Source organism: Leptodactylus fuscus, chromosome 1 (assembly GCF_031893055.1).
Source record: "Leptodactylus fuscus isolate aLepFus1 chromosome 1, aLepFus1.hap2, whole genome shotgun sequence".
Lineage (NCBI taxonomy): Eukaryota > Metazoa > Chordata > Amphibia > Anura > Leptodactylidae > Leptodactylus > Leptodactylus fuscus.
In genome coordinates, this window is record NC_134265.1 from 242,227,699 (window position 1) to 242,255,004 (window position 27,306).

Sequence of the window (27,306 nt, forward strand, 5' to 3'; positions counted from 1 at the left end):
ACGGGGCATTCAATGTCCTGTGGCCCAGTGGGAGGAGTGGGTATTGAATATACATCCTCGGTCCATAGTAACGCCAGAAAACTGAGTTATTCCTAGAAATATAAGCCCCATTTGAGTTCAGGTGCTCAGAACTACTCCTACATGTGTAAGTATTATTAAGAGGATGGAGTCTCCTTGTAATATTTGCATGTCGAGCACCTCTGGGGGGCTACATTAAGAATGGCATAGGAAACACCAGGGTTAATAAATTCCACCCAGAGGTCTAATGCAGGGCTTGATGGTAAGGTGAATGACACAGGAATTAAATTTTTTTTTAATATTATTTTTGTCTCTGTGCACCACCACTCAGACCTGGTACTGGGCATTTTGGGTAGAACGTTCCTTTAGAGGTGATATATGCATTATATAGGGTGACTTCAGTGAGTTGCAGTCATGGTTTGATAAGTATGATCTGGAATTATATTCTGGGTTGATGTAAAGTACTCTATTTCTTTCAGCTAACAGTTCGCTATTTAATGAGACCACAGAATTTCCATTCAACTTCCTTTCTACCACCATTGCCACCACAGAGGATCTAGTAAGTATTCCCACAGAAGACACTAGTAAAATGTATCAAAGGGAACTTCTTTCCAAATATGCCCCTGTATTTGAAGGTGCAGCAAAACTTAAAAATGAACAGTTCTTGCTGTCTTCTGTTTAGTGAATAGCATGTGCCATTCTGCTATAGTCCTGAGGTATAGAGGGTATTTGCAGATAATGTAGCATGGCCTGGGGTGATGTCACTCAAGGCTGGGGGGCATGTTTTGGAGTCGGACTACCTGACTCTTATTCATAGGTAATATGATGCCTTCTGGTAATTTACATACTGTGCATGATTTTAAAAAAGTTGTGCTGCATCTAAAAATATATATAGGGGCGGCTTTAGAAACATTGGTGTGTCGTAATACAAAATGGTTTCAGTATAGGGGACTGAAAAACTCCCCGAGAAATAGGAAGGAAATTTCATCAGTGAACCAAAATGATCACTGTTATTTCTTAGCATAGTTATAGGATAGAGCGTGCAGTTGCATCTCTTCCCTGGGATCTTAGGGGACCCAAAAGGTCTAAAAGAAGTACGGCACTATAAATGGTGTGTGTTAACTGTGGGAGGAGAAGGGCAATTCAGCTTTTGCCATAGAGATGAAGCACTTTACAAATGGTAAACTTGACATTGCACGTGACGTAAAATATGTGATTTGTACATGACATGTTATATTCATAACATATATTATATATAGCCTTTATTTTTCAGCATCACAATGAAACAATTGTTTGGTCTTCTCTAACAAAGAAGGAGTGTCTGAAATATGGTGGCACATTGATTGGCAACAACTGCAAATATGTCCCTGATATCACTCTAATGTCCTTCATCTTGTTCTTTGGCACATACACATGCTCCATGGCTCTCAAAAAGTTCAAGACCAGCCGCTATTTCCCAACCACAGTGAGTATCTTGCTTCAGAAGTTAATAAAATCATTTAGATAAGCCTACATGCAATGTTATTTATGATATGTGAGAAGTAATTGCCACCATCCATACTTGGCAAGGCACAAATCCCTCATCAGTATAGCCCTGACAGAGTTAATAAAATGGAATTGAGACACGCAATTATTCTATTGGCCAAATATCATGGTGATTCTGAAGAGCCCCTGTCACTTTCTTATATGCTGCCATTTTTGACTGCTCTGAGCATAACAATATTATTCTATGCTAAATGTATGCTATATTCACTGCAGCACCTACCCCACAGCTAGTAAGCAGAAGTGCACTTTTAATCTTTATGATCATCTTGTAGATGCTTCTGGTAAAAGTTCATATGTTATGCACCCTAAAGCAAACCTCACTGAAGTGTAGTGTACATTTATAATGTGAAAAATATTTTCTTATCTTTTATATCTTAATTCTGAGATGTACTTAAATGAAGGTCAAGGTTCAAGGCCCCGAGGTTGCACTACTACTGAGGTCATAAACTCCAACGTGTTTGATCGAAGTGCCGCCTGAGACTGCTCTTCTAATAAGATCATGAACCCCACCATGCTTGTGTTTGCATTTTATTTTATTTTTTTGTATTTTTATTTGATTTGGAGTTTTCTTGCAAAAATGCATCAATTTGGATCACTTTGTACCAGTTACTTAGGATCTAAGTGAAAGTTTAACTCTCATTTTTTATTTTGACTCTGTGATTCTCAGTACTAGCTATAAAAGAATTAGAGATAGTACAACTGTGGTTAAAAGCTCAGTTGGGAATTTGAATTTAATAAGCTATATCTCCCTATCCCCTCCCCCCCACTTCACCACCGTTAAATTAATCAACTCTTCATACTGCATTGAGTGAGACTGGCTATGCTTAGTTAGAGGATTGCTAATGGGAACTTTTAATGGGAAATTAAAAGGAAGTTTTGATAGGTTATTAAAGTATATTACAAAAATGTTCACTTCATACCCCGTGACACAATTAAAGGCCAAAGGCCTGAAGTTGCAAGATCATAAACCACAGAGTGTTTGTCTTTGTATTGTGTATTATGTAAGTACTTTCTGGGTTTCTCTGGGAGCTCCTAGCATCTTCAACATTTCTTTACATGGGTAGCTTCCTGTTCTGTTTTGCTATAACTACTAGGATACCTTGGGCTACTCAACTTACTCACACCACCTCCCTCTTCCACTACCTCCCCTTTCTCACTCACCCCCCCTCCCTGTTTCATTAGCTAGCCTGCCTACTACTAGCCCCCTCTAGCCTCAAACCCACCTCCCCATCATACTTACCTGTCTTCTCGACAGGACCTTCTGGGCATGGGATATCACTTCATTTGGGCTGGAGTGCATGCACAGTAGCTCAGATGAAGTGACGTCCCGTGCTCAGGACATCTGGACTGGAAGACAGGTAGGTATGATGGGGTGGGAGGGTGAAGGAGCTGGTTTAGTATTGGTCACATTTAGAGATGAGCGAACACTAAAATGTTCGAGGTTCGAAATTCGATTCGAACAGCCGCTCACTGTTCGAGTGTTCGAATGGGTTTCGAACCCCATTATAGTCTATGGGGAACATAAACTCGTTAAGGGGGAAACCCAAATTCGTGTCTGGAGGGTCACCAAGTCCACTATGACACCCCAGGAAATGATACCAACACCCTGGAATGACACTGGGACAGCAGGGGAAGCATGTCTGGGGGCATAAAAGTCACTTTATTTCATGGAAATCCCTGTCAGTTTGCGATTTTCGCAAGCTAACTTTTCCCCATAGAAATACATTGGCCAGTGCTGATTGGCCAGAGTACGGAACTCGACCAATCAGTGCTGGCTCTGCTGGAGGAGGCGGAGTCTAAGATCACTCCACACCAGTCTCCATTCAGGTCCGACCTTAGACTCCGCCTCCTCCGGCAGAGCCAGCGCTGATTGGCTGAAGGCTGGCCAATGCATTCCTATGCGAATGCAGAGACTTAGCAGTGCTGAGTCAGTTGTGCTCAACTACACATCTGATGCACACTTGGCACTGCTACATCAGATGTAGCAATCTGATGTAGCAGAGCCGAGGGTGCACTAGAACCCCTGTGCAAACTCAGTTCACGCTAATAGAATGCATTGGCCAGCGCTGATTGGCCAGAGTACGGAACTCGACCAATCAGCGCTGGCTCTGCTGGAGGAGGCGGGGTCTAAGATCGCTCCACACCAGTCTCCATTCAGGTCCGACCTTAGACTCCGCCTCCTCCAGCAGAGCCAGCGCTGATTGGCCGAATTCCGCACTCTGGCCAATCAGTGCTGGCCAATGCATTCTATTGGCGTGATGAAGCAGTGCTGAATGTGTATGTTTAGCTCAACTACACCGGTGGAGTAGTTGAGCTAAGCACACAGATTCAGCTCTGCTTCAATCAGCGCTGGCCAATGCATTCTATTAGCTTGATGAAGCAGAGTGTGCACAAGGGTTCAAGCGCACCCTCGGCTCTGATGTAGCAGAGCCGAGGGTGCACAAGGGTTCAAGCGCACCCTCGGCTCTGATGTAGCAGAGCCGAGGCTGCACAAGGGTTCAAGCGCACCCTCGGCTCTGATGTAGAAGAGCCGAGGGTGCACAAGGGTTCAAGCGCACCCTCGGCTCTGATGTAGCAGAGCCGAGGGTGCACAAGGGTTCAAGTGCACCCTCGGCTCTACTACATCAGAGCCGAGGGTGCGCTTGAACCCTTGTGCAGCCTCGGCTCTGCTACATCAGAGCCGAGGGTGCGCTTGAACCCTTGTGCACACTCTGCTTCATCAAGCTAATAGAATACATTGGCCAGCGCTGATTGGCCAATGCATTCTATTAGCCCGATGAAGTAGAGCTGAATGTGTGTGCTAAGCACACACATTCAGCACTGCTTCATCACGCCAATACAATGCATTAGCCAGTGCTGATTGGCCAGAGTACGGAATTCGGCCAATCAGCGCTGGCTCTGCTGGAGGAGGCGGAGTCTAAGGTCGGACCTGAATGGAGACTGGTGTGGAGCGATCTTAGTCTCCGCCTCCTCCAGCAGAGCCAGCGCTGATTGGTCGAGTTCCGTACTCTGGCCAATCAGCGCTGGCCAATGCATCCCTATGGGAAAAAGTTTATCTCACAAAAATCACAATTACACACCCAATAGACCCCAAAAAGTTATTTTTAATAACATTCCCCCCTAAATAAAGGTTATCCCTAGCTATCCCTGCCTGTACAGCTATCCCTGTCTCATAGTCACAAAGTTCACATTCTCATATGACCCGGATTTGAAATCCACTATTCGTCTAAAATGGAGGTCACCTGATTTCGTCAGCCAATGACTTTTTCCAATTTTTTTCAATGCCCCCGGTGTCGTAGTTCCTGTCCCACCTCCCCTGCGCTGTTATTGGTGCAAAAAAGGCGCCAGGGAAGGTGGGAGGGGAATCGAATTTTGGCGCACTTTACCACGCGGTGTTCGATTCGATTCGAACATGGCGAACACCCTGATATCCGATCGAACATGTGTTCGATAGAACACTGTTCGCTCATCTCTAGTCACATTCCATTTCCCCCTTCCAGAAAATGGGAAAATGTGCCAGAAGGAGACACATGACCGTCCTGGCAATCTCTGCAATTATAGATTTTTTGGTATAGTAAGTAATGTAGAAGGTGGGTGGGGGTGGGGTCTGGTGTTTAGTTTAGATTATAAACATCATTTTATCTCGGACAACCCCTTTAAATCTCCTGGATTTATGTTAGTAGTATATACTATATATAAGCTGGCTCTTTTATTCCCATGAATTCTAAAATTGTATGCATAGGCAGCCTACATTATTAATAGCGTTACCTCTAATGAGCTAGACCCTTTTAAATTGCACCACTTCCTTCATCGTGTGTGATCCAGAAAACGATACCAGAATTTTGCCAGGCGGAAATGTGCTACTGAAACAAAGCCTGTGTGCAGACATTACCTGAAGGCAGTTAATTAAAGTATCAGGTAATACAAAGTTCACTCAAGCAAATTCTTCCCAACATCAAACTTTTACTTTTGAGGTCAGTTAAATAGAAACGTTGCTTTAAGAAGAAGAAGAAGAAGAAGAAAAAAAGATAATGTTTTACATAAGCTATAAAAACATGACTTCCCGTAGGGCATTTATTTTCTGTACTACAGTACAGAATTTAATATGAATATTTTCATATGGGATAAGGTGTCACACGTATGGGAGAATTCATTACTACCATATGCATGGTTCAACTGTAATCTATTTAACTTTTTTAATGTTAAAATATTGTTATCAATATGTTAAAAATTAACGAATTAAACATATTAATAATAGGAAATTAAAATAACGCTACAATTTTTACACTGAGATATATATATATATATATATAAAAATAAATATGTGTATATATATATATATATATATATATATATATATATATATATACTGTATATATGTATAAAGTATAAGTGACACCTATATATTTCCCATTCCTTTCGCAGCCACTCTTGGCATTGGCTCAAATATCCGCCGCAAAATCTGAAACAAAAAAGCTGAGTATCCGCAACGTGGGGCCTCAGCCGTAAGGTGCCAAAATAATTTAAAGGGAAGTCAGCCAGCTCTTTCATGTGTATGAAGGCGTTAAGAATCTGATAACAGATTTTATGGAAAAGTAGGATTGGTCATGCTTGACTTCAACATGCCCGATCATTTTTTCACTACAGGAGATAAGCAATTTACCATTGACTATGTAAGCTGTAACCTTAATGAGAATGCAGCCAACAGCTATTGAAGATTTATAGAAATATTTAAGCTTTTCAACAGTAAATGATAGAATTTTTTTTTTCAATTATCTGCTTTGTTTACAAATGGTAGACATGGTGCTTGAATATGGTATTTTATATGGAACAACTAAATCATTGTTGGCACAATCATTGCTAATAATAAAGACAATATATATTAATGCTAAAGCCATTATGATTCACAATATATGAACTTTCATTTCTCCTTGATTCTAGGCCAGAAAACTTATCAGTGACTTTGCCATCATTCTATCTATTTTGGCCTTCTGTGGAATCGATGCCCTTGTTGGAGTTGATACACCAAAGCTTATTGTTCCTAGTGAATTTAAGGTAAGCGGTCCATGTAATAATATCATATTATGTCATGTTGATACCAATATATACTGTATATGTAGTATGAATTACAATATATCACATTATTATAATTCTAAGTTCTGCCATATGAGAACCTCAGCATTGTTGCATGTATCATTGACACTAGTTTGCACATAATCAATATCTAGTAGACCTGCTCATTTATAGTAATATTTCTCTTCTGTAGCCTACAAGTCCCAACAGAGGTTGGTTTGTACCCCCATTTGGAGGAAACCCTTGGTGGGTATACCTAGCTGCAGCTCTCCCAGCTCTTCTTGTCACCATTCTAATCTTCATGGACCAACAGATTACAGGTGTCATTGTCAACAGGAAGGAACATAAGCTTAAGGTTTGTCTACCAAGATTGGCTTACTACATTCCTCAACGACATTTCCTCACATCTTTATTAGAGAGCGCTGAAACATTCATGAGAGTGCTACAGACACCATTTACTTATTCATGCTCCGACACCATGCTGTTTCCATACACGCAGTAAGGTTGTGTTACTGGAGATTTCAGCAGTAGTTTGCAATTCCATCCTCAGCTTTGGCTTCACTACCAGAAGTTTTTCTTTCATGTACTAAAAATGAGTTAGTGTAAGGAAAAAGGCACATTGGAATGTTTGTAACTTGCTCTTAAATACAACTGTGCAGGCCAATGAGGGTGAAATTGAACATTTCGTCCTCCGTTTATACTATTCCTTAAATGTATTTTATGGTTCACTTTGTCTTTAAGGAAAACACAAAGGTCTACCTGTCCTATTCCTGAGGCACAATAATGTTTCCAGTCATGTCAGAGATATAGAAAGGTGCATTGTCCTGAGGATGCAGGGTGGAACTGACATGTTATGTGTTCTTGGTATACAGGAAGACGTCAGCAGATCACTTTTCAGGTCATTTAGTCATATAGTCCTTTGAAGAAATAGACAACATAAAGAGTAATTTAGGGCCACCCATCATTACTCAAAATCTTTGTGTCCCACTTAAGAAGCTCTTTCATGCCGCAAAAACATTAGTTCACCTGGTTTTTTGTGTATGGGTAATGTTACCTGCTGTTTTTTTCTGAATACTCAGATTTCCTTCTACGTATCTGTGTCATTATATAATGGTATTCCATTGAGGGAACAATGCTTTTATTGTTATAACATGACCCAAAGTGATTAAAGGCTATTCCGGACATAACTGGATATACCATAATGTGATTTTATGCAAGAAATTTTTAAATATATTGATTGTGTTTTCTTCTTATTTTCCTTTCAGAAAGGAGCTGGTTATCACTTGGATCTGTTTTGGGTAGCAGTCCTTATGATTATCTGTTCTTTTATGGCTCTTCCTTGGTATGTAGCTGCGACCGTTATCTCCATCGCTCACATTGACAGCTTAAAAATGGAAACCGAAACATCTGCTCCTGGAGAGCAACCTAAGTTTTTAGGCGTGAGGTAAGGCATAGTGCTTACACAAGCACGTAAATGTATGCGAGTCGTCATTTAAATAATTGGTGCCAAAGATCCAAAAATTATATAAACACCATATAGGAGCATAAGTTACTATTATATGGGGGAATAAGGAGGCACTGTACTATGTGGTAAATAAGAGGTCAATACATGGTGGAATAAGAGGTACTCTATGGGTGCCTAACAGGCATTATATTGGGGGGCATAAGGAGGCCATTATATGTGGGCATTGTACTGTATAGGGACTTAAGGGGCCATTATATGGGGAAAAAGGGGCCATTATACTGTGTGGGGGAATTATATCGTTTCATGTTATGCCTCTGGCTTTAATGCTTCTATATTTCATAATGGTTAAGATATACAAATAAGCATTTCTTGCATATTACAGTTAACATGTTTATTGCTTGTAGGGAACAACGAGTGACTGGAATTATGGTGTTTATACTGACCGGTGTATCTGTTTTCATGGCACCAATACTGAAGGTAATAAAAGTATCTTTGTACTTTATTACGCTATATTCACATCTGCGTTTGGGTACTTGGGGACCCAAAGGACGGAAACCCACTCTGCTTAAAAAGCAGTTATATGTGGATCCCATACATTATAATGGGGCCCACCAGGTTTCCGACCGAAAAATGCAGAAAAATGTGCATTCTTTGAGCAGGTTTGGGGACAGAAAGCCGAATGTAGATCAGGCGCAGTTCTTAACCTAGAGAGGCCCCTCTCCATTCAATTATGGGTATAGATGGAGCCCCATTCTCATGCAGAGGTGAGACCCACATCTATTAGGTATTTATGGAAATATGAGATAGAAATACCCCTTAAACTCTTCTCTGTACACCTGTGCTCATATCTACAGTTCTATTCATTGCCATATCTTTATAGGTCATGTTTTTTGCTCATGCCTATCTTCTTTGGGATTAGAGGATTGGGCATATTGATCATACTCAATCCTTCTGATAGTTGTTGAATAGGAGAGTGGGGATACCTCCATACACCTGAGATAGTCAGGCTGAAATTGGGGGTTTCAGCCAACTTTACACTGCAGATATGTATGCATGGACGACAAAATACAAACTGTTTTACCAGGAAATCATTTTATATGAAACTAAAGTTACTTTTTAATAGACAATGTGTTATCTATTGGCTTTGTCTCAAATTCCACAATACAGTATTCACTGCTCAACCACAATGCTGCTTTTACTAAATTGCAAGTGCCTAGAGGTCGCTGTCCTTGATTTCTACCAGGGTCCACTCCATTATCACAACTTCACAGGGTTTATATACATTATAGTGGAGTATCACTGTATGGTACAACATATAGAGCTGGTTGTCTCCAAATCATCATGGGCCTGGTGGAGCTAAAACCTTTGTATCCCCTATAGTCACGACACTGTAGGCTCTTTCATAAAAGTGCCCTAAATATATTCCTTCATTCTTCTAAGGCTGCATATGTAATTGCTCATATTGGAATCTGATAAATCTAACTGCTGTTTATTATGCAAGCTTCATGTGTATTGATGTAACTACTAAGATATTCTTGTTCCAGCTCTGTTTTCCTTCTTGCCTAGAATGTTAATATAACCCGGATATCATGTATGATTCCTTGTGCTTTGTATTTAGTATATTATCTATGAGCACAGCAGGGCTCTCGGTGTTATGTTTTATCAGCTCCCATCTTGTGAAGTACTCGCAGAACCTTTTATAAAGGCTGTATTCAGAAAGCCAGTTATGAAGTAATGTATATAACTGCTGAGGCATGTGTCTGTGAACAATAACTGGAATAAGGCATGTGCATGGCAGTCACAGTATGGTAGCGACATAAGAGCAGATGAATGTATTCACATTACCATTATTACACGCAAAGGCAGCCTACTGTGTCACATTGTAAAAACACAGACTAAGGAAGTGACTTTTTATCTAGTGTGCTCTACTGTACTGTATTGGTTGATTTCTGTGATAGACAAATAGTCTATTGCCGTGCTCCCTAATAAACCAAATTGCCCAAGCTTTAAAGGGGAACAAGCTGTGTAATAGTGAGCTGCTAATAATACAGTTTACTAACGCACTTGTGTACTTTACTGTAGGTCCACTAAAAAGAATGCACTTCACTAATGTACATGTGTACTGTACTGTCCACACGCTGTGGAATAGACTGGCGGAAATGCATTGCGTTTTTCACAGAAAGTCCATAGTTTTCCTTTGCAGACTTTCAGCTTCCATTATACCTATACGGAAAATGTCAGCGTTTCCATAGGTATAATTGACATGCTGCGATTTACAAAAACACTCACAGCATGTGTTTGCTACCAAATCTTTTTGGCAATGTCTAGATGGGATTAAACAGAATCCCATCCACTTTGCAGGTAGTGTAAAATGCAGCATTTTTGCAACTTGGGGCCCTGGCCTAAAGTGGTTTTCTAGACCGATAAAATGAATAACTAGAGATGAGCGAGTAGTGTTCGATCGAATACTACGGTATTCGAAATACTCGTAATCGATCGAACACTACTAACTGTTCGAAGTTTAAGGTTCGATGCAGAACCAGCGTTGATTGGCAGAATGCTATACATTCTGCCAATCAACGCTGGTTCTTCTCTTACCTTTAGAAGTCTTCTCCCGGCGCAGCGTCCCCGCGGCGTCTTCCGGCTGGAATTCACTCTGCCTAGGCATTCGGCCTAGGCAGAGCCAACTGCGCATGCACGGGCATGCCCTCGCATGCGCAGTCGGCTCTGCCTAGGCCCCGATGCCTAGGCAGAGTGAATTCCAGCCGGAAGACGCCGTGGGGGCGCTGCGCCGGGAGAAGACTTCAAGGAGAATCCAGCCCGACCGTCACTCGTGGACTTGGTAAGTATAATTTTATGAAATGTTTCCTACCCCTGAAACGAGCATTTCCCTCCATAGACTATAATGGGGTTCGAAATCCGTTCGAACAGTCGAACAGTGTGCGGCTGTTCGAATCGGATTTCGAACCTCGGACATTTTAGTGTTCGCTCATCTCTATGAATAACCTGTTCTCTGGATAGTTCAGCAAAGATTGTGTTCCTCACATGGTGGGCTGCACCAAAATGCTGTTGTAGACATGATTACAGTCACCTCACTGAAGTGTGTGTGCTGTGCAGTGCTGTGGACTGTGAAAACATTTGCAATTGTTTGGATTGAAACAGCTGATCCCAGGGGTGCCAAGAGTCGGACCTCCTCTAATCTAAGAATAGGCCATCAATTTTATCTGACTGGTAAATCTCTGTAAGGCTAAGACCCTATGTTGTGAGTTGCAGTAAAAAAAGCATGTCGGGAAAAACCTAAGCCCGGGGCCCGAGGTGGCGTTTCACAGTCCCTGCAAATACCATCCACACATTGTGGAAAAATACATGCAGCAGACACGATGTGATTTCTAAAACCGTTGTGATTTTGGAATTTGCAGCATGTCAATTATGCCTACAGAAATGCCCTATAAGTCTAATGGAAGCAAAAGTCTTCAGTGGAGACCTCTGCGGACTTTCTGTGAAAAGCGTCGCAGGAAAAACCGTGATGCGACTCTAATGTAGATTCTCAAGCATCGCTTTCTTGCTGCGGCCAACTACATGGGGCCTTAGCCTAAAAATGTAATCCAGTCAACATGCAGTCTTATGATATGTTGATATGAAATGAGAATTTGATATCAGATTTCTTCATAATAATACATCTTTAAAAATGACCAAATGGATACAGGCACTGTATAGAGCTCTTTATTCTGGAAATCACATCCCTAAATTCCTACTACTTATTTTTGACAAATTGTTTTGCCTATATTCCTTTTTTCGTCAGCCTATAGAGTTATACAATGTATTGATTGTTTATAATCTGCATATATCTTTAACAACTTTAAAACAGTATATTTTATAGTAAAATTAAAAGTGGGTATTTGAACTTAAATACAATTTTGGACGTTTAAATAAATGAAGTTTTGCAAAGTTTTCCTTCTAACTAGATGTTTTGTCAGAATTCAAGTGTGTTGTTACTGCCACCAAGTGGTAGACCAAATAAATGCACTGTCAAGCAATGGCTAACCTACCTTGCTCTGCCTAGCCTTGCATTCTCCTTATAGTAGAGGGTGGTTTAGCACTGAAACACTTCATTTACTACTAGTAAACATCATTATCAGCTCCTTACTCAAGCACTATACAGCTTTGTTGTCAAGGTCACAAGGATTTGGCAAGTGGATTAATTAACTTATTGTACAAAGTAATTTCTGCTCCAGTCGGGAGTTAGTGATCTGACTGAGTACAGGTAGCAATAACCACATGCCTTGGAAATGAGATCTTGGCGATCAAAGACTAAAGTTTAATAACTTATTAAAGTGTTTAGCTCTGTGATTTTGTGGTCCTTAGACTTGTCAGTGTTGAACACAACGGAAAAGAGTTTGTAATACATCCGTGCCCTACTTTCTCAAGTCACAGCTCAAAACATGAATGTTTAAACATTATTCCTTTGTGGCACCATCGAAATACATTATTGGTGAACATTGGGAATGAGAATGAAGCATTTATTAAAAGGTGTTGTGCCATATGACGTACTTGGATAGCATATACTCATATCAGCATATAAATGCTATAAGCACTGCTAAAAATAGTGGCCATTACTTTAGCCTACATGGCACGGCCATTCATTTCAATCTGTACCATGCTGCAGAAGAAATATATGGCAAGTTCCATTTTGCTAATATTGTTTTTGTCTTTGCTCTCTATTTTGTAGTTTATCCCTATGCCTGTCCTGTATGGAGTCTTCTTATATATGGGAGTAGCATCACTCAATGGAGTACAGGTATGAAATCCAATCACTGTTACTGAATCATCCAACTACCAATCTGAAGTGGAACATTTCCTTCTGAAAAAACAAGTTATATCAGTAGTCACATTTTGGTGATTTTGATTATTTTACTTTAAGAGAAAATAGCATTTTTCAGTTTTGTTGGAACTTTCTCAAAAGTGGAACCAGGAATTGCAGCTACCTTGACCTCCACCATTGAATAAGCTTTCTATATGCTGATGGTAAACTGTCATGTCAGACTTTTCTATCAAAAGTAAAGTTATAGTTTTACTATCTGTTTCAACAAAACCAATCCTAAAGTAACAATGTGGCTCCAATTCTCACTTTTGCAAAAATAGCTACCACAGCAAACACAAATGTACTTCTATTTCTAAGAGTGGAAACACACTTATTAACTCTGTGTGCTTCTCTAAGTTTTGATTTATTAGTACATAACCAATTTTTCGTTCTGCATCAAAGTAATTTTTAACATAGAAAATGAAAATAGTCTAAGCATCTCCTTTAACAATTTTTTGTAATTTGCTAGCTTAAAGAGGACCTCTCACCACCTCCACCAATTCAAGTTCTTAGCATCTGTTACTAACAAGCGCAGTTAGTTTTGGTGCCTGATGTGCTGTTTGAGTTCTGTAATGTCAGAACCCCCTGTCTGACACTGCCCTTCTGACATTACAGGGCTCAAACAGCACATCAGGCACCAAAACTAACTGCGCTTGTTAGTGGGGCTCAGAATCACACCACTAAGAGGCAGCCAGGGTCAGAGCTCAGAATCACACCCCTTGTCTGTTCCTGCCATACACCACACTCCTGAAAGTACAGAGACTAAATAGCATATCAGACACCAAAACTAACTGAATTGATTTCTTGGCAATGGTTGGGGCTAGAGAAAAAAATCCAAATGTACCAGAATCAGAGGAACAGTACCTATTAATGTAAAGAGCTGGTCTTGATGCAGGTGGTGGAAGGTCCTTGTTAATATTTCTCAGAGTATATTTAACCAGTGATAAATTACAAGTAGATCAATAAGGCTCTGTTTACATAGATTACATAGATTTTTGGTTCTGTCAGTGTGAATAAGGACACAAATGGTATAATTTGCATTAATATTTTTTGTCATAAAATCAACTGAACCCTGATGGGAATCTGAAGGACCTCCTCATAATTCAAAAGATCCTTTGGGATTTTTGTCTTTGCTAACAACATATGTTGTGAGAATACTGTGAACAGAGGATTATTTTTTCCCATTAATAACAAAAATGAGTGGAATACTCCCACTACTCAGTGGATCAGAAGACTGATAAGCTACACTTGTAACCTGAGGCGACAACGTTTATGTCACTGTACATATATATATACTCGCCCATTAAACTAAATGCCGCTGCTCTATACCCCCCCCCGGCTTTGTTTACTATGATGTGGCTGTATACCTCATGTCGCAATTGTTGCCAATCACTGGTCTTGGCTATATACTCTACTGCTTCAGAGATATGATTTAATAACTAGTTATGACCTGAATTGCTAAACTGAATTAGCAGGTACTTGCTATCACTTTTTACAGTCTCTTTCGCATATTCATCACCTTGAGTTTGGTGCTATAAAAGAGCAATAAAATTAATAGTCTAATAGACTAACATAATTCATCTGTCTTCTCTGAGAAATAATATCCATCCGTCATTGAGACATATGACTCATGAATAATTCTGAATATGTCAAATCTATAATGTTGGGCCAGGGAAATGAACATTTATAAGAGTAGTAGTGAACCAAAATAAGATCTGTTCTTTCCGTTCAGATTCTATGACTTTCTTTACTAGTATTGAACACCTACTTACCATAAAATATTCTATTCCCTTTTCCCAGTTCATGGATCGCCTGAAGCTGCTCTTGATGCCTGCTAAGCATCAGCCAGACTTCATTTATTTACGCCATGTTCCTTTGCGAAGGGTACATCTATTCACATTCATTCAGATTGTATGTCTGGCACTGCTCTGGATTCTGAAATCAACAGTTGCTGCTATTATATTCCCAGTTATGGTGAGTGACATGTTGCAATAATGTTTTCTTTCTTTTCTTTTTTTTTTTTGTTCTCCATAAATGCTTTAGTGATAGTACTTCTTCAAAGAGCTTCTGAACACAAAAGTGTGATATACAGTTCTTAGAAATAGCAAAAAACATGGCCAATGCAACAACATAAAGTGTTCATGTCCTGGATACCCAAGCCTTCAAGACCAGGAGCGCTCGCTCTAGTACTTCAAAGGTTCAATATCTCTAAGGCATGGTTCACATCTGCATTCGGGGAGTCCATTTGGGGATCCCCTGAACGGAATACTGAATGCATTAAAAAGTGGTAAGCAATGAAAGCACACGGACCCCATAGACTATAATAGGGTCCATGTATTTTCCGCATGAGTCATGTGGAGAGAAAAGTACTTCAAGAACTACTTTTCTCTCTGCATGATTTGAGCAGACACCACGCAGAAAACACACAGACCCTATTACAGTCTATGGGGTCCGTGTGCTTTCATTGCAGTGCTTTTCACCGCTTTTTATGCATTCAGTATGCCGTTAGGGGGGTCCCCAAATGGACGTCTTAAACGGGATACCGAATGCAGATGTGAACGAGACCTTAGCCTCGCTATGAGCTTGTGTATGTGAATTATATTAATTCCTTCAGCTATGATAACCTAATAAGTGAATATTACAATGATGGAGTCTATTACAGAAACTGATTGCAAACAGAGATCTTGAAAACCGCGAGGGCTTCATATGAAAGATAAAAGAGAGAATGCATAACTTGTATTATATTTCACTTACACCAGAATACCCATTGAAAGCTTAGGGGCCATCATACTATGAGTCTCTCTTGTCAGTATTCACTGTAAAACATCTGCATATAGATTGGCTTGTATCCAATTAAAAATTCTGAAAGAAAACCTGAAACCAATCTGATTGGTATGATTTCCAGAAATGCATAAATATCCTTATCTTCTTGCAGATCCTGGCTCTTGTAGCAGTAAGGAAGGCCATGGACTACCTCTTTTCTCAGCACGATCTCAGCTTTCTGGATGATGTGATCCCTGAGAAAGATAAGAAGAAGAAAGAGGATGAGAAGAAAAAGAAAAAGAAGAAAGGAAGCATGGATAGCGACAATGAAGATGTAAGAAAGACATTTTTTTTTTTTTAACTGCATTTCTTTCTTCTAGCATTAGCTGAACATCAATTTCACTGCATTCCCAATTCTTATTTTTGTTACCACAGCATGGACTCAGTTAAGAGCTGCCATTGTCCAACAAACACCATCAGGAAATGTTTCTTCAAGCCAGAAAATCTAAGTCTTGGGGCCAGAAAAGTTTCTAATGAAATGTATCAGTGAGGGACACATTGTTTATAAGGGATATCTTACATAGTAGACTGAAAAGGACCTCAGTCTATGATGTACAACTATTTTATACTTCTAAAACCGAAGTTTATAACCCCATTTTCTATAGAACTTGTCCAATAGCATACCCTTTATTTCCTATTATACAGTATGTACCATAATTCTTCACCTAAGCTCTGATTGTTCTGGGAACCAACACGCTTCATATAAGGGTCATCAAGCACAAAGACTTCACATTAGCTTCACTAAAATATACCGTAATTTCCATCTAAAGTCCACTGCATTCCGCACATTACCTATTCTAAAATACAAAATGACAACGTCGACTCTTTTGGATGATTATGGGATTTGAAATGGCATTTCGATGCCTTGTATTATAATCCCAGCTTAACATTTAAGCTTAGTATATGTGTCTGTCCATAGTGGGGCATGAGAACTAATCTTCATGTTTGCATCTAAGTAATGAACTCTAGCTTGCTAATGAAAGTATTAGATGGGATAATCTAACTTAATGGATATGCCATAAATTTTTTCAGGTTTATACATAGTTTTATGAACTTAAATGTAATCAATTTTGCTGCGGTTATATTCCATTTCTTTGCTATGCAAATAAGATGATATTTAAAGTGCTGTCAGTGAGAGACCTAATAATCCCAGATGTTTGAGTAAGTCGCTTTCATTCTGGACAGTCAGCAGTACGTAAAGATCTCAGCTACGACGTGATGCCGGGCACTTGAAAGCCTTTATGGCAATTATGATCTCTACGCATTTATTTTTACAGATACTTTGGAATATTCTTTTGATCACTCTTCTGCATTAGCAAATGTAATTTCGTTTTATGTTTTATATACTGTCAGTGTGGTATAATGCGCTATTCATAGGGTTATTTGCAACTTCAACTACCAAAATCTATTTGCCCTCTAGCAAAACCTTCTGGGAGATAATAAGCTTTTATTAATGTAGTACCTACACATTTACACTACATTTTTTATATATATATATTTTATGTGGTCAGACTCTACTTATGCTATTTTGTAACTCAAGAGTCAATTTGCAGGTATACATAGTCATGTTTTATACAAGTACAGCTCTCAAGGTTTACTGATATTTTACATCGTCAGTGTAATTGATGCAATAAGTGAAGTTTTACTTGAAATAAAGCATGAAATTTGTCATACATTCCCGCCATAGACTGAACCCTTCCCATAAAATAACAGATATACGGCAGCATTCCTTTTCTCCTCCATAAAATACACAGCTACCAAATAAAAACTGTTATTGAAAAAGTGATATTTATGGCGCGACTTCTGTAAAATTTACTATGTTGTTCATGAGAAGGCCAAAGCAATGCTACAGTTGTGGATAAGACAAGATATGAAGGCTTGATATATGCTGCTTTATTGTAGCTCTGTTTTAGACGTTGTTGTGGTAACTTGCCCTTAAAGGATTTTCTTGCTATTTATGACCGGAAAGTTGAGCACAGTCCTTGTAAGTAACAAGGTTATCCACCTTCGGCCTAGCAGCTTGACTTTAGCTTGTATCACTCTTCTAGCTTTATTGTTCACTGAGTACTGTGCTGGTTGCGCTGTAGTGCTGGTTTGGGCCATAGGATTTACCTTTATTAGTTGCACCAACGTTCATGTCAATAGTGAAAAAGGAATAGATTACTACCAGACACCCCTAACAGTGAATACTATATTTCCTGGGGAGCAAATTCACCATGCCCATCCTTCTTTCCATCTGACACTAAGGCAGGTTTGGTCAACCTGTGTCTATTATGGCCAGCTTTACCCCATTCCATATCAAACACACCAACATTTAGTTACTACACATATCTAATGCTATATCTTTGAAGCTTATAGCTTACAAAGATTAACTTTAATTCTGCAATAAAGGGTGTTTTCGGAACTACTAAATATATTATAATGCAAAATATGATTGGTCATCTATATCAGATTGGTGGGTTTCCAACTCTTGGTATCCCCACTTAACTGAATGAAGAGGGTATTTACCATCCCTTCCCATACCATCCCCTTACCATCTCCTTCATATGTTTATCCAATGTATATTTAGTAGTGTCTGTGACTTGAATTGCAGCTCAATCCCACTCACTTGAATGGGACTGGGAATACAGTTAGCTGCAGTGCCAGTCACAAACACTACTAAAAGTATGGAGCTGCTCCTGTCATACAATGAATTATTCAGTAGTCCCAGAAAATACCTTAATAAAATATAAATATGCACCATTTTATATGCAGAAAATGGTTCCTCCATTAACCAATCGTGTTGGCTGGACAAGTCCAGGTATGCATGTCAGAAGGTAGCTTTTCAAGATAATACTGTTTTGTGATATTGTATCGCAAAGCGATATGCTATATGTTTCTATGTGTAGTCACTTATTGTTTATTTTGTGAATTACAGACTGTCAAGGGTTTGGCTAGTGTATTGTAATAATGTGTTAAATTAGTTTCATTACAAAATGGAGTCCTTTACCAAATGCAAGCTGAGTTAAAGATGGACACATCTGTACATACTTGCTAAATATGTTCATAGTCATTAGTTACTTCTGGCCAGGTCAAGGTAGGAAGTTCTTATGTTGTGTGTGCATGAGTTTACCAGCAGATCCCAACATTTTTTACATTATGTGTCAAACAATGTTTAATGTCTCTGACTACAGTAACTAAAGTACCTACATCTACCTAAAGGCTAAATCCTATGACAATATTTTACTGGTCCTCTACGGTTTTATACTGACTGCCAGATTGGAGTCAGGAAGGAATTTTCCCCCTGAAATGGGGCAGGTGGCATAAGCCTCATGGGGTTTGTTGCCTTCCTCTGGATCAACACTGTAGGGAACTGTAGGGTTATAGGTTGGACTTGATGGACCGGTGTCTTCATCTACTATGTAACTATATAACCATACACCTTTATTGATTCATTATTTGTTTTTCTTAGCTCATCTGAGTTCATTTGCTACTGTTCCTATTTAGTACTATTGATATCTAAAATTGTCTCAAATCTGTGCAAACATATCAGGATCCATAGTAACTGACTGAACAGATTACTTGTCTGCCATTGTTATTTTGAAGCATTTCATTAATTCTCATTTTGTTCTACTTGAATATTATACTCCTATACAGTATACTTTACATATTCATTTTAGGGTGCATTCACACGGTGTAACGTCCCGCGAGATTTGGCACGTGTACGCCGCATGACCCTTTGTGTGCCGTACACGCTCCCATTCATTTCAATGGGAGCGGGGATCGTATACGCCGCGCTAGTTTGCGGCCGTGCATTTATTCACGGCTGCAAACTAGCGCGGCGCATACGATCCCCGCTCCCATTGAACTCAATGGGAGCGTGTACGGCACGCAAAGGGTCACACGGCGTACACGTGCCAAATCTCGCGGGACGTTACACCGTGTGAACGAGCCCTTACTTGGTATCTAAGTTCATGTAAACAACAAATAAATACTTTATAGGTTTTCTCAGACACTATTCAGGTATATAAGTAATATATTATGTGCATTGTGTATTTTGCTAATATTCATGTGAATTAAACTAAGACTTAAAGGGGAAGCATTTGACATGTAAAAATAATAACTTCTTCCATGGAAGGTTGCCTGTACTTCAACATGTCACAAGAAGGATGGTCTACGCTTCACAAAGAAATGACGATATTTGTTCTAAGATTTGTAAACATTTTTTTCACAGTCTGACATCCCTTATTCAGAAAAAGTCCCCAGTATTAAAATCCCAATGGACATCATGGAACAGGAACCATTCCTTTCTGATAGCAAACCTGGTGAGAGTGAGTAGATCTAACCACTTGCATGCCTCCCATGAGCAGTCCTTCTTCCAGAATCACTTTCTCTCTCATCCTCTAACAATCTTTTGTCTTCACTTTTTCCACTAAAGATCTTGCCTGCGTTCTAACTTCACCTTTAACTGTGCTTTTCATAACGTAACCTCTGTAAAACCTATTAACTTAATACTAGGGTAGGGTTTATAGCATTTCAAGCTGAGATTGAGACCTGTAAATTGTGTAGGATGCCATATAAACGAGACTTTTTTTCAGATCAACATAGAGGTGTGCAGTTTAGGATTCCTTGACCTATTCAATCTCCCCATTGATGGTTGTTGTTAAATGACCCATGTCTCTTATTGGGAACGTCATCATTTGGGGGTCTAAAGAAAAATAGCATTGGCAAATGGAAGGTCCCAAACGTTGGGTCTCTTAAACACCAACCAAAGGAAATGGCGAAAGATAGAAAGGGCAAGGTGTCATGATTCTGTATATTGATACGTTACTCAGTGTAGACTAAAAAAATTGCTGTGTGAAACTTATACCTTGGGCAGTTTATTCCCATGGCATATTCCATACTGTATTTACTATATTATACTCCATTCTATATTTAGTTCAAGTAATTATTACAACCCATGTTCTATATATACAGCAATCATTTACAATGGCCCTTCACAATCCTTCTTAGCCTCCACATACAGAATTGTATGTGTACCATAGAAACACTGCCTTATTCATATACATGAAGGCGACTCTAAATATTTTATTGTCATGTTTGTTAGGTTAATATTAGGTTTTCATGAAATTTATGCTGTTGGTAAGATATTTAACCCCTTTGACATAGTACATTAGGCAATCAGTTTCTCTTTAGCACTACAAACAAGATTTGATCCTAGTGGAAGTCTCTAATAAACTTTCCGGCTCATATTAAACCATAGTAATAATTCTAATCCTTGATGTAAGTGACATATTAATCCTGTTCTCAAGAAACCATGTGAATTACTGACCTTGTCTGAAATGTAGCAGAGCATAATGTGTATACTGGTATACACCAAATGATTTCTACTTTGACACCATTTGATGGTGCGATATGCTTCTGCTATGTTTCTTCTAACCCAGTCAATTTAGTAATATTACATTTTCTAAACAAACCTTGTTCTTTCTTAATTCTAAGTGTTTCCTTTGGTTCCTCCTTAATTTATAAAACCATCAATAATCATTGTTACATTTGATCACTGATCCTCATGATCTCCGGGACATCCTTACTCACCATCGTCGAATGATTTGTCATTATGTGTTTCCTTTTAGCTTTTGTGTTGTTTCCTTTCATCTGTGATCATGCCATGTAGACATGTGAACAAATATTTTGTACCGAGAAACCGTTACGTACACAAATGATTATCTTTCCTTTCTTTGTGATTTACTGCATGTTGCTATTGCTTGAAGGTGTGGGTGGGAGTTGTCTACAAGCTATTGGTTTCCATCTTTATTATAAGGATATTAGAAGTTCTACAAGGAGATCTGTGATAAGATTAAAGTATTAGCTGAGCTATGAGCTTATATGCATTGAAAGAATTTCACAGTAGGCAGAAAAATAATTGGCTACTATTACTTGGCTACAGGTTCCATTTACACTATTGACTTTCATGTTAACACATTGTAGCTTACGAAAGAAATTACTTTTTTAGTGCTTGTACAGTTGTCCAGTATGAGTTCGATTTAAGCCCAATGATGATTGACGTTCTTCAGGTTGTCACCATTTTTAAAGTTCGTTCTTAGAAAACAAATAAAAGGAAACCAGTAGCTTTTGACATGGAGGTTCAAAAGACCTGTCGGGTAATTTCTACTGCTTTATCTGAGAGCAGAATGTGACTAAAGGAGAGAAGCTTAGTACTGGGACATATAGGAAAGTAAATCTTGACAGGACTCCTAGGAGAAAAAGGTCCTGACTATCCTGCCCACAAAGTCATTGATGATAGCTTACCGTGTATCTGCGTGTACACTTAAGGTAGGGTTCACACTACCATTGGATTCCATTCAGGTGTCCGTTTAAAAAACAAACAAACCAGACACCCATCAAAACGGACACAAACAGACAGTAAGTGATGGTTATTAGAGATGAGCGAACAGTGTTCTATCGAACTCATGTTCGATCGGATATTAGGCTGTTCGGCATGTTCGAATCGAATCGAACACCGCGTGGTAAAGTGCGCCATTACTCGATTCCCCTCCCACCTTCCCTGGCGCCTTTTTTGCTCCAATAACAGCGCAGGGTAGGTGGGACAGGAACTACGACACCGGTGACGTTGAAAAAAGTAGGCAAAACCCATTGGCTGCCGAAAACATGTGACCTCTAATTTAAAAGAACAGCGCCGCCCAGCTTCGCGTCATTCTGAGCTTGCAATTCACCGACGACGGAGGTTTCCGTCCAGCTAGCTAGGGCTTAGATTCTGGGTAGGCAGGGACAGGCTAGGATAGGAAGGAGAAGACAACCAACAGCTCTTGTAAGAGCTAAATTCCAGGGAGAAGCTTGTCAGTGTAACGTGGCACTGACGGGCTCAATCGCCGCAACCCAGCTTTCCCAGGATCCTGAATGGAATACACTGTCAGTGTATTCCCGTATACCCGATATATACCCCGATACCCGTTCCAACGGTGTGCCCCCCCACCTTCACCCCAGAAATACCCTGCAAGTCCCCTAGCAATAGAATTGGGGCTATATACACCCACAATTTTTACTACTGGTATACAGTGCCATTGTCTGACTGGGAATTCAAAGAATATATTGGGAATACAAATACCCTCATTTCTTGCTACTGCCATATAGTGCCAGTTTCTGACTGGTAATTCAAAGAATATATTGGGGTTACGTGCACCCACAATTTTTACTACTGGTATACAGTGCCATTGTCTGACTGGGAATTCAAAGAGTATATTGGGAATACAAATACCCTCATTTCTTGCTACTGCCATATAGTGCCAGTTTCTGACTGGGAATTCAAAGAATATATTGGGGTTACGTGCACCCACAATTTTTACTACTGGTATACAGTGCCATTGTCTGACTGGGAATTCAAAGAATATATTGGGGTTATAAATACCCTCATTTCTTGCTACTGCCATATAGTGCCAGTTTCTGACTGGTAATTCAAAGAATATATTGGGGTTACGTGCACCCACAATTTTTACTACTGGTATACAGTGCCATTGTCTGACTGGGAATTCAAAGAATATATTGGGAATACAAATACCCTCATTTCTTGCTACTGCCATATAGTGCCAGTTTCTGACTGGGAATTCAAAGAATATATTGGGGTTACGTGCACCCACAATTTTTACTACTGGTATACAGTGCCATTGTCTGACTGGGAATTCAAAGAATATATTGGGGTTATAAATACCCTCATTTCTTGCTACTGCCATATAGTGCCAGTTTCTGACTGGTAATTCAAAGAATATATTGGGGTTACGTGCACCCACAATTTTTACTACTGGTATACAGTGCCATTGTCTGACTGGGAATTCAAAGAGTATATTGGGAATACAAATACCCTCATTTCTTGCTACTGCCATATAGTGCCAGTTTCTGACTGGGAATTCAAAGAATATATTGGGGTTACGTGCACCCACAATTTTTACTACTGGTATACAGTGCCATTGTCTGACTGGGAATTCAAAGAATATATTGGGGTTATAAATACCCTCATTTCTTGCTACTGCCATATAGTGCCAGTTTCTGACTGGTAATTCAAAGAATATATTGGGGTTACGTGCACCCACAATTTTTACTACTGGTATACAGTGCCATTGTCTGACTGGGAATTCAAAGAGTATATTGGGAATACAAATACCCTCATTTCTTGCTACTGCCATATAGTGCCAGTTTCTGACTGGTAATTCAAAGAATATATTGGGGTTACGTGCACCCACAATTTTTACTACTGGTATACAGTGCCATTGTCTGACTGGGAATTCAAAGAATATATTGGGGTTATAAATACCCTCATTTCTTGCTACTGCCATATAGTGCCAGTTTCTGACTGGTAATTCAAAGAATATATTGGGGTTACGTGCACCCACAATTTTTACTACTGGTATACAGTGCCATTGTCTGACTGGGAATTCAAAGAGTATATTGGGAATACAAATACCCTCATTTCTTGCTACTGCCATATAGTGCCAGTGTCTGACTGGGAATTCAAAGAATATATTGGGGTTACGTGCACCCACAATTTTTACTACTGGTATACAGTGCCATTGTCTGACTGGGAATTCAAAGAATATATTGGGGTTATAAATACCCTCATTTCTTGCTACTGCCATATAGTGCCAGTTTCTGACTGGTAATTCAAAGAATATATTGGGGTTACGTGCACCCACAATTTTTACTACTGGTATACAGTGCCATTGTCTGACTGGGAATTCAAAGAGTATATTGGGAATACAAATACCCTCATTTCTTGCTACTGCCATATAGTGCCAGTTTCTGACTGGGAATTCAAAGAATATATTGGGGTTACGTGCACCCACAATTTTTACTACTGGTATACAGTGCCATTGTCTGACTGGGAATTCAAAGAATATATTGGGGTTATAAATACCCTCATTTCTTGCTACTGCCATATAGTGCCAGTTTCTGACTGGTAATTCAAAGAATATATTGGGGTTACGTGCACCCACAATTTTTACTACTGGTATACAGTGCCATTGTCTGACTGGGAATTCAAAGAGTATATTGGGAATACAAATACCCTCATTTCTTGCTACTGCCATATAGTGCCAGTTTCTGACTGGTAATTCAAAGAATATATTGGGGTTACGTGCACCCACAATTTTTACTACTGGTATACAGTGCCATTGTCTGACTGGGAATTCAAAGAATATATTGGGGTTATAAATACCCTCATTTCTTGCTACTGCCATATAGTGCCAGTTTCTGACTGGTAATTCAAAGAATATATTGGGGTTACGTGCACCCACAATTTTTACTACTGGTATACAGTGCCATTGTCTGACTGGGAATTCAAAGAGTATATTGGGAATACAAATACCCTCATTTCTTGCTACTGCCATATAGTGCCAGTGTCTGACTGGGAATTCAAAGAATATATTGGGGTTACGTGCACCCACAATTTTTACTACTGGTATACAGTGCCATTGTCTGACTGGGAATTCAAAGAGTATATTGGGAATACAAATACCCTCATTTCTTGCTACTGCCATATAGTGCCAGTTTCTGACTGGTAATTCAAAGAATATATTGGGGTTACGTGCACCCACAATTTTTACTACTGGTATACAGTGCCATTGTCTGACTGGGAATTCAAAGAGTATATTGGGAATACAAATACCCTCATTTCTTGCTACTGCCATATAGTGCCAGTTTCTGACTGGGAATTCAAAGAATATATTGGGGTTACGTGCACCCACAATTTTTACTACTGGTATACAGTGCCATTGTCTGACTGGGAATTCAAAGAATATATTGGGGTTATAAATACCCTCATTTCTTGCTACTGCCATATAGTGCCAGTTTCTGACTGGTAATTCAAAGAATATATTGGGGTTACGTGCACCCACAATTTTTACTACTGGTATACAGTGCCATTGTCTGACTGGGAATTCAAAGAGTATATTGGGAATACAAATACCCTCATTTCTTGCTACTGCCATATAGTGCCAGTTTCTGACTGGTAATTCAAAGAATATATTGGGGTTACGTGCACCCACAATTTTTACTACTGGTATACAGTGCCATTGTCTGACTGGGAATTCAAAGAATATATTGGGGTTATAAATACCCTCATTTCTTGCTACTGCCATATAGTGCCAGTTTCTGACTGGTAATTCAAAGAATATATTGGGGTTACGTGCACCCACAATTTTTACTACTGGTATACAGTGCCATTGTCTGACTGGGAATTCAAAGAGTATATTGGGAATACAAATACCCTCATTTCTTGCTACTGCCATATAGTGCCAGTGTCTGACTGGGAATTCAAAGAATATATTGGGGTTACGTGCACCCACAATTTTTACTACTGGTATACAGTGCCATTGTCTGACTGGGAATTCAAAGAATATATTGGGGTTATAAATACCCTCATTTCTTGCTACTGCCATATAGTGCCAGTTTCTGACTGGTAATTCAAAGAATATATTGGGGTTACGTGCACCCACAATTTTTACTACTGGTATACAGTGCCATTGTCTGACTGGGAATTCAAAGAATATATTGGGAATACAAATACCCTCATTTCTTGCTACTGCCATATAGTGCCAGTTTCTGACTGGGAATTCAAAGAATATATTGGGGTTACGTGCACCCACAATTTTTACTACTGGTATACAGTGCCATTGTCTGACTGGGAATTCAAAGAATATATTGGGGTTATAAATACCCTCATTTCTTGCTACTGCCATATAGTGCCAGTTTCTGACTGGTAATTCAAAGAATATATTGGGGTTACGTGCACCCACAATTTTTACTACTGGTATACAGTGCCATTGTCTGACTGGGAATTCAAAGAGTATATTGGGAATACAAATACCCTCATTTCTTGCTACTGCCATATAGTGCCAGTTTCTGACTGGGAATTCAAAGAATATATTGGGGTTACGTGCACCCACAATTTTTACTACTGGTATACAGTGCCATTGTCTGACTGGGAATTCAAAGAATATATTGGGGTTATAAATACCCTCATTTCTTGCTACTGCCATATAGTGCCAGTTTCTGACTGGTAATTCAAAAAATATATTGGGGTTACGTGCACCCACAATTTTTACTACTGGTATACAGTGCCATTGTCTGACTGGGAATTCAAAGAGTATATTGGGAATACAAATACCCTCATTTCTTGCTACTGCCATATAGTGCCAGTTTCTGACTGGTAATTCAAAGAATATATTGGGGTTACGTGCACCCACAATTTTTACTACTGGTATACAGTGCCATTGTCTGACTGGGAATTCAAAGAATATATTGGGGTTATAAATACCCTCATTTCTTGCTACTGCCATATAGTGCCAGTTTCTGACTGGTAATTCAAAGAATATATTGGGGTTACGTGCACCCACAATTTTTACTACTGGTATACAGTGCCATTGTCTGACTGGGAATTCAAAGAGTATATTGGGAATACAAATACCCTCATTTCTTGCTACTGCCATATAGTGCCAGTGTCTGACTGGGAATTCAAAGAATATATTGGGGT

At 39.4% G+C, this 27,306-nt stretch overlaps 1 protein-coding gene across 7 annotated transcripts in view; it reads left to right on the forward strand.

Annotated features, from left to right (window-relative positions):
- SLC4A4 (solute carrier family 4 member 4) overlaps window positions 1-27,306 on the forward strand; it is a 187,549-nt gene that overhangs the window by 141,267 nt on the left and 18,976 nt on the right. For 4 of the 7 annotated variants that reach the window (XM_075284971.1, XM_075284939.1, XM_075284962.1 and 1 more), the window contains 9 exons: window positions 498-577; window positions 1,292-1,483; window positions 6,505-6,618; window positions 6,830-6,991; window positions 7,902-8,080; window positions 8,506-8,578; window positions 12,831-12,899; window positions 14,763-14,936; window positions 15,898-16,059. In XM_075284971.1, the coding sequence (XP_075141072.1) occupies window positions 498-577; window positions 1,292-1,483; window positions 6,505-6,618; window positions 6,830-6,991; window positions 7,902-8,080; window positions 8,506-8,578; window positions 12,831-12,899; window positions 14,763-14,936; window positions 15,898-16,059 (1,205 nt within the window). Of the gene's footprint in view, window positions 1-497; window positions 578-1,291; window positions 1,484-6,504; window positions 6,619-6,829; window positions 6,992-7,901; window positions 8,081-8,505; window positions 8,579-12,830; window positions 12,900-14,762; window positions 14,937-15,897; window positions 16,060-19,998; window positions 20,096-27,306 lie in introns of all 7 variants that reach the window. The other 3 variants (XM_075284947.1, XM_075284989.1, XM_075284954.1) reach the window with 2 other exon arrangements.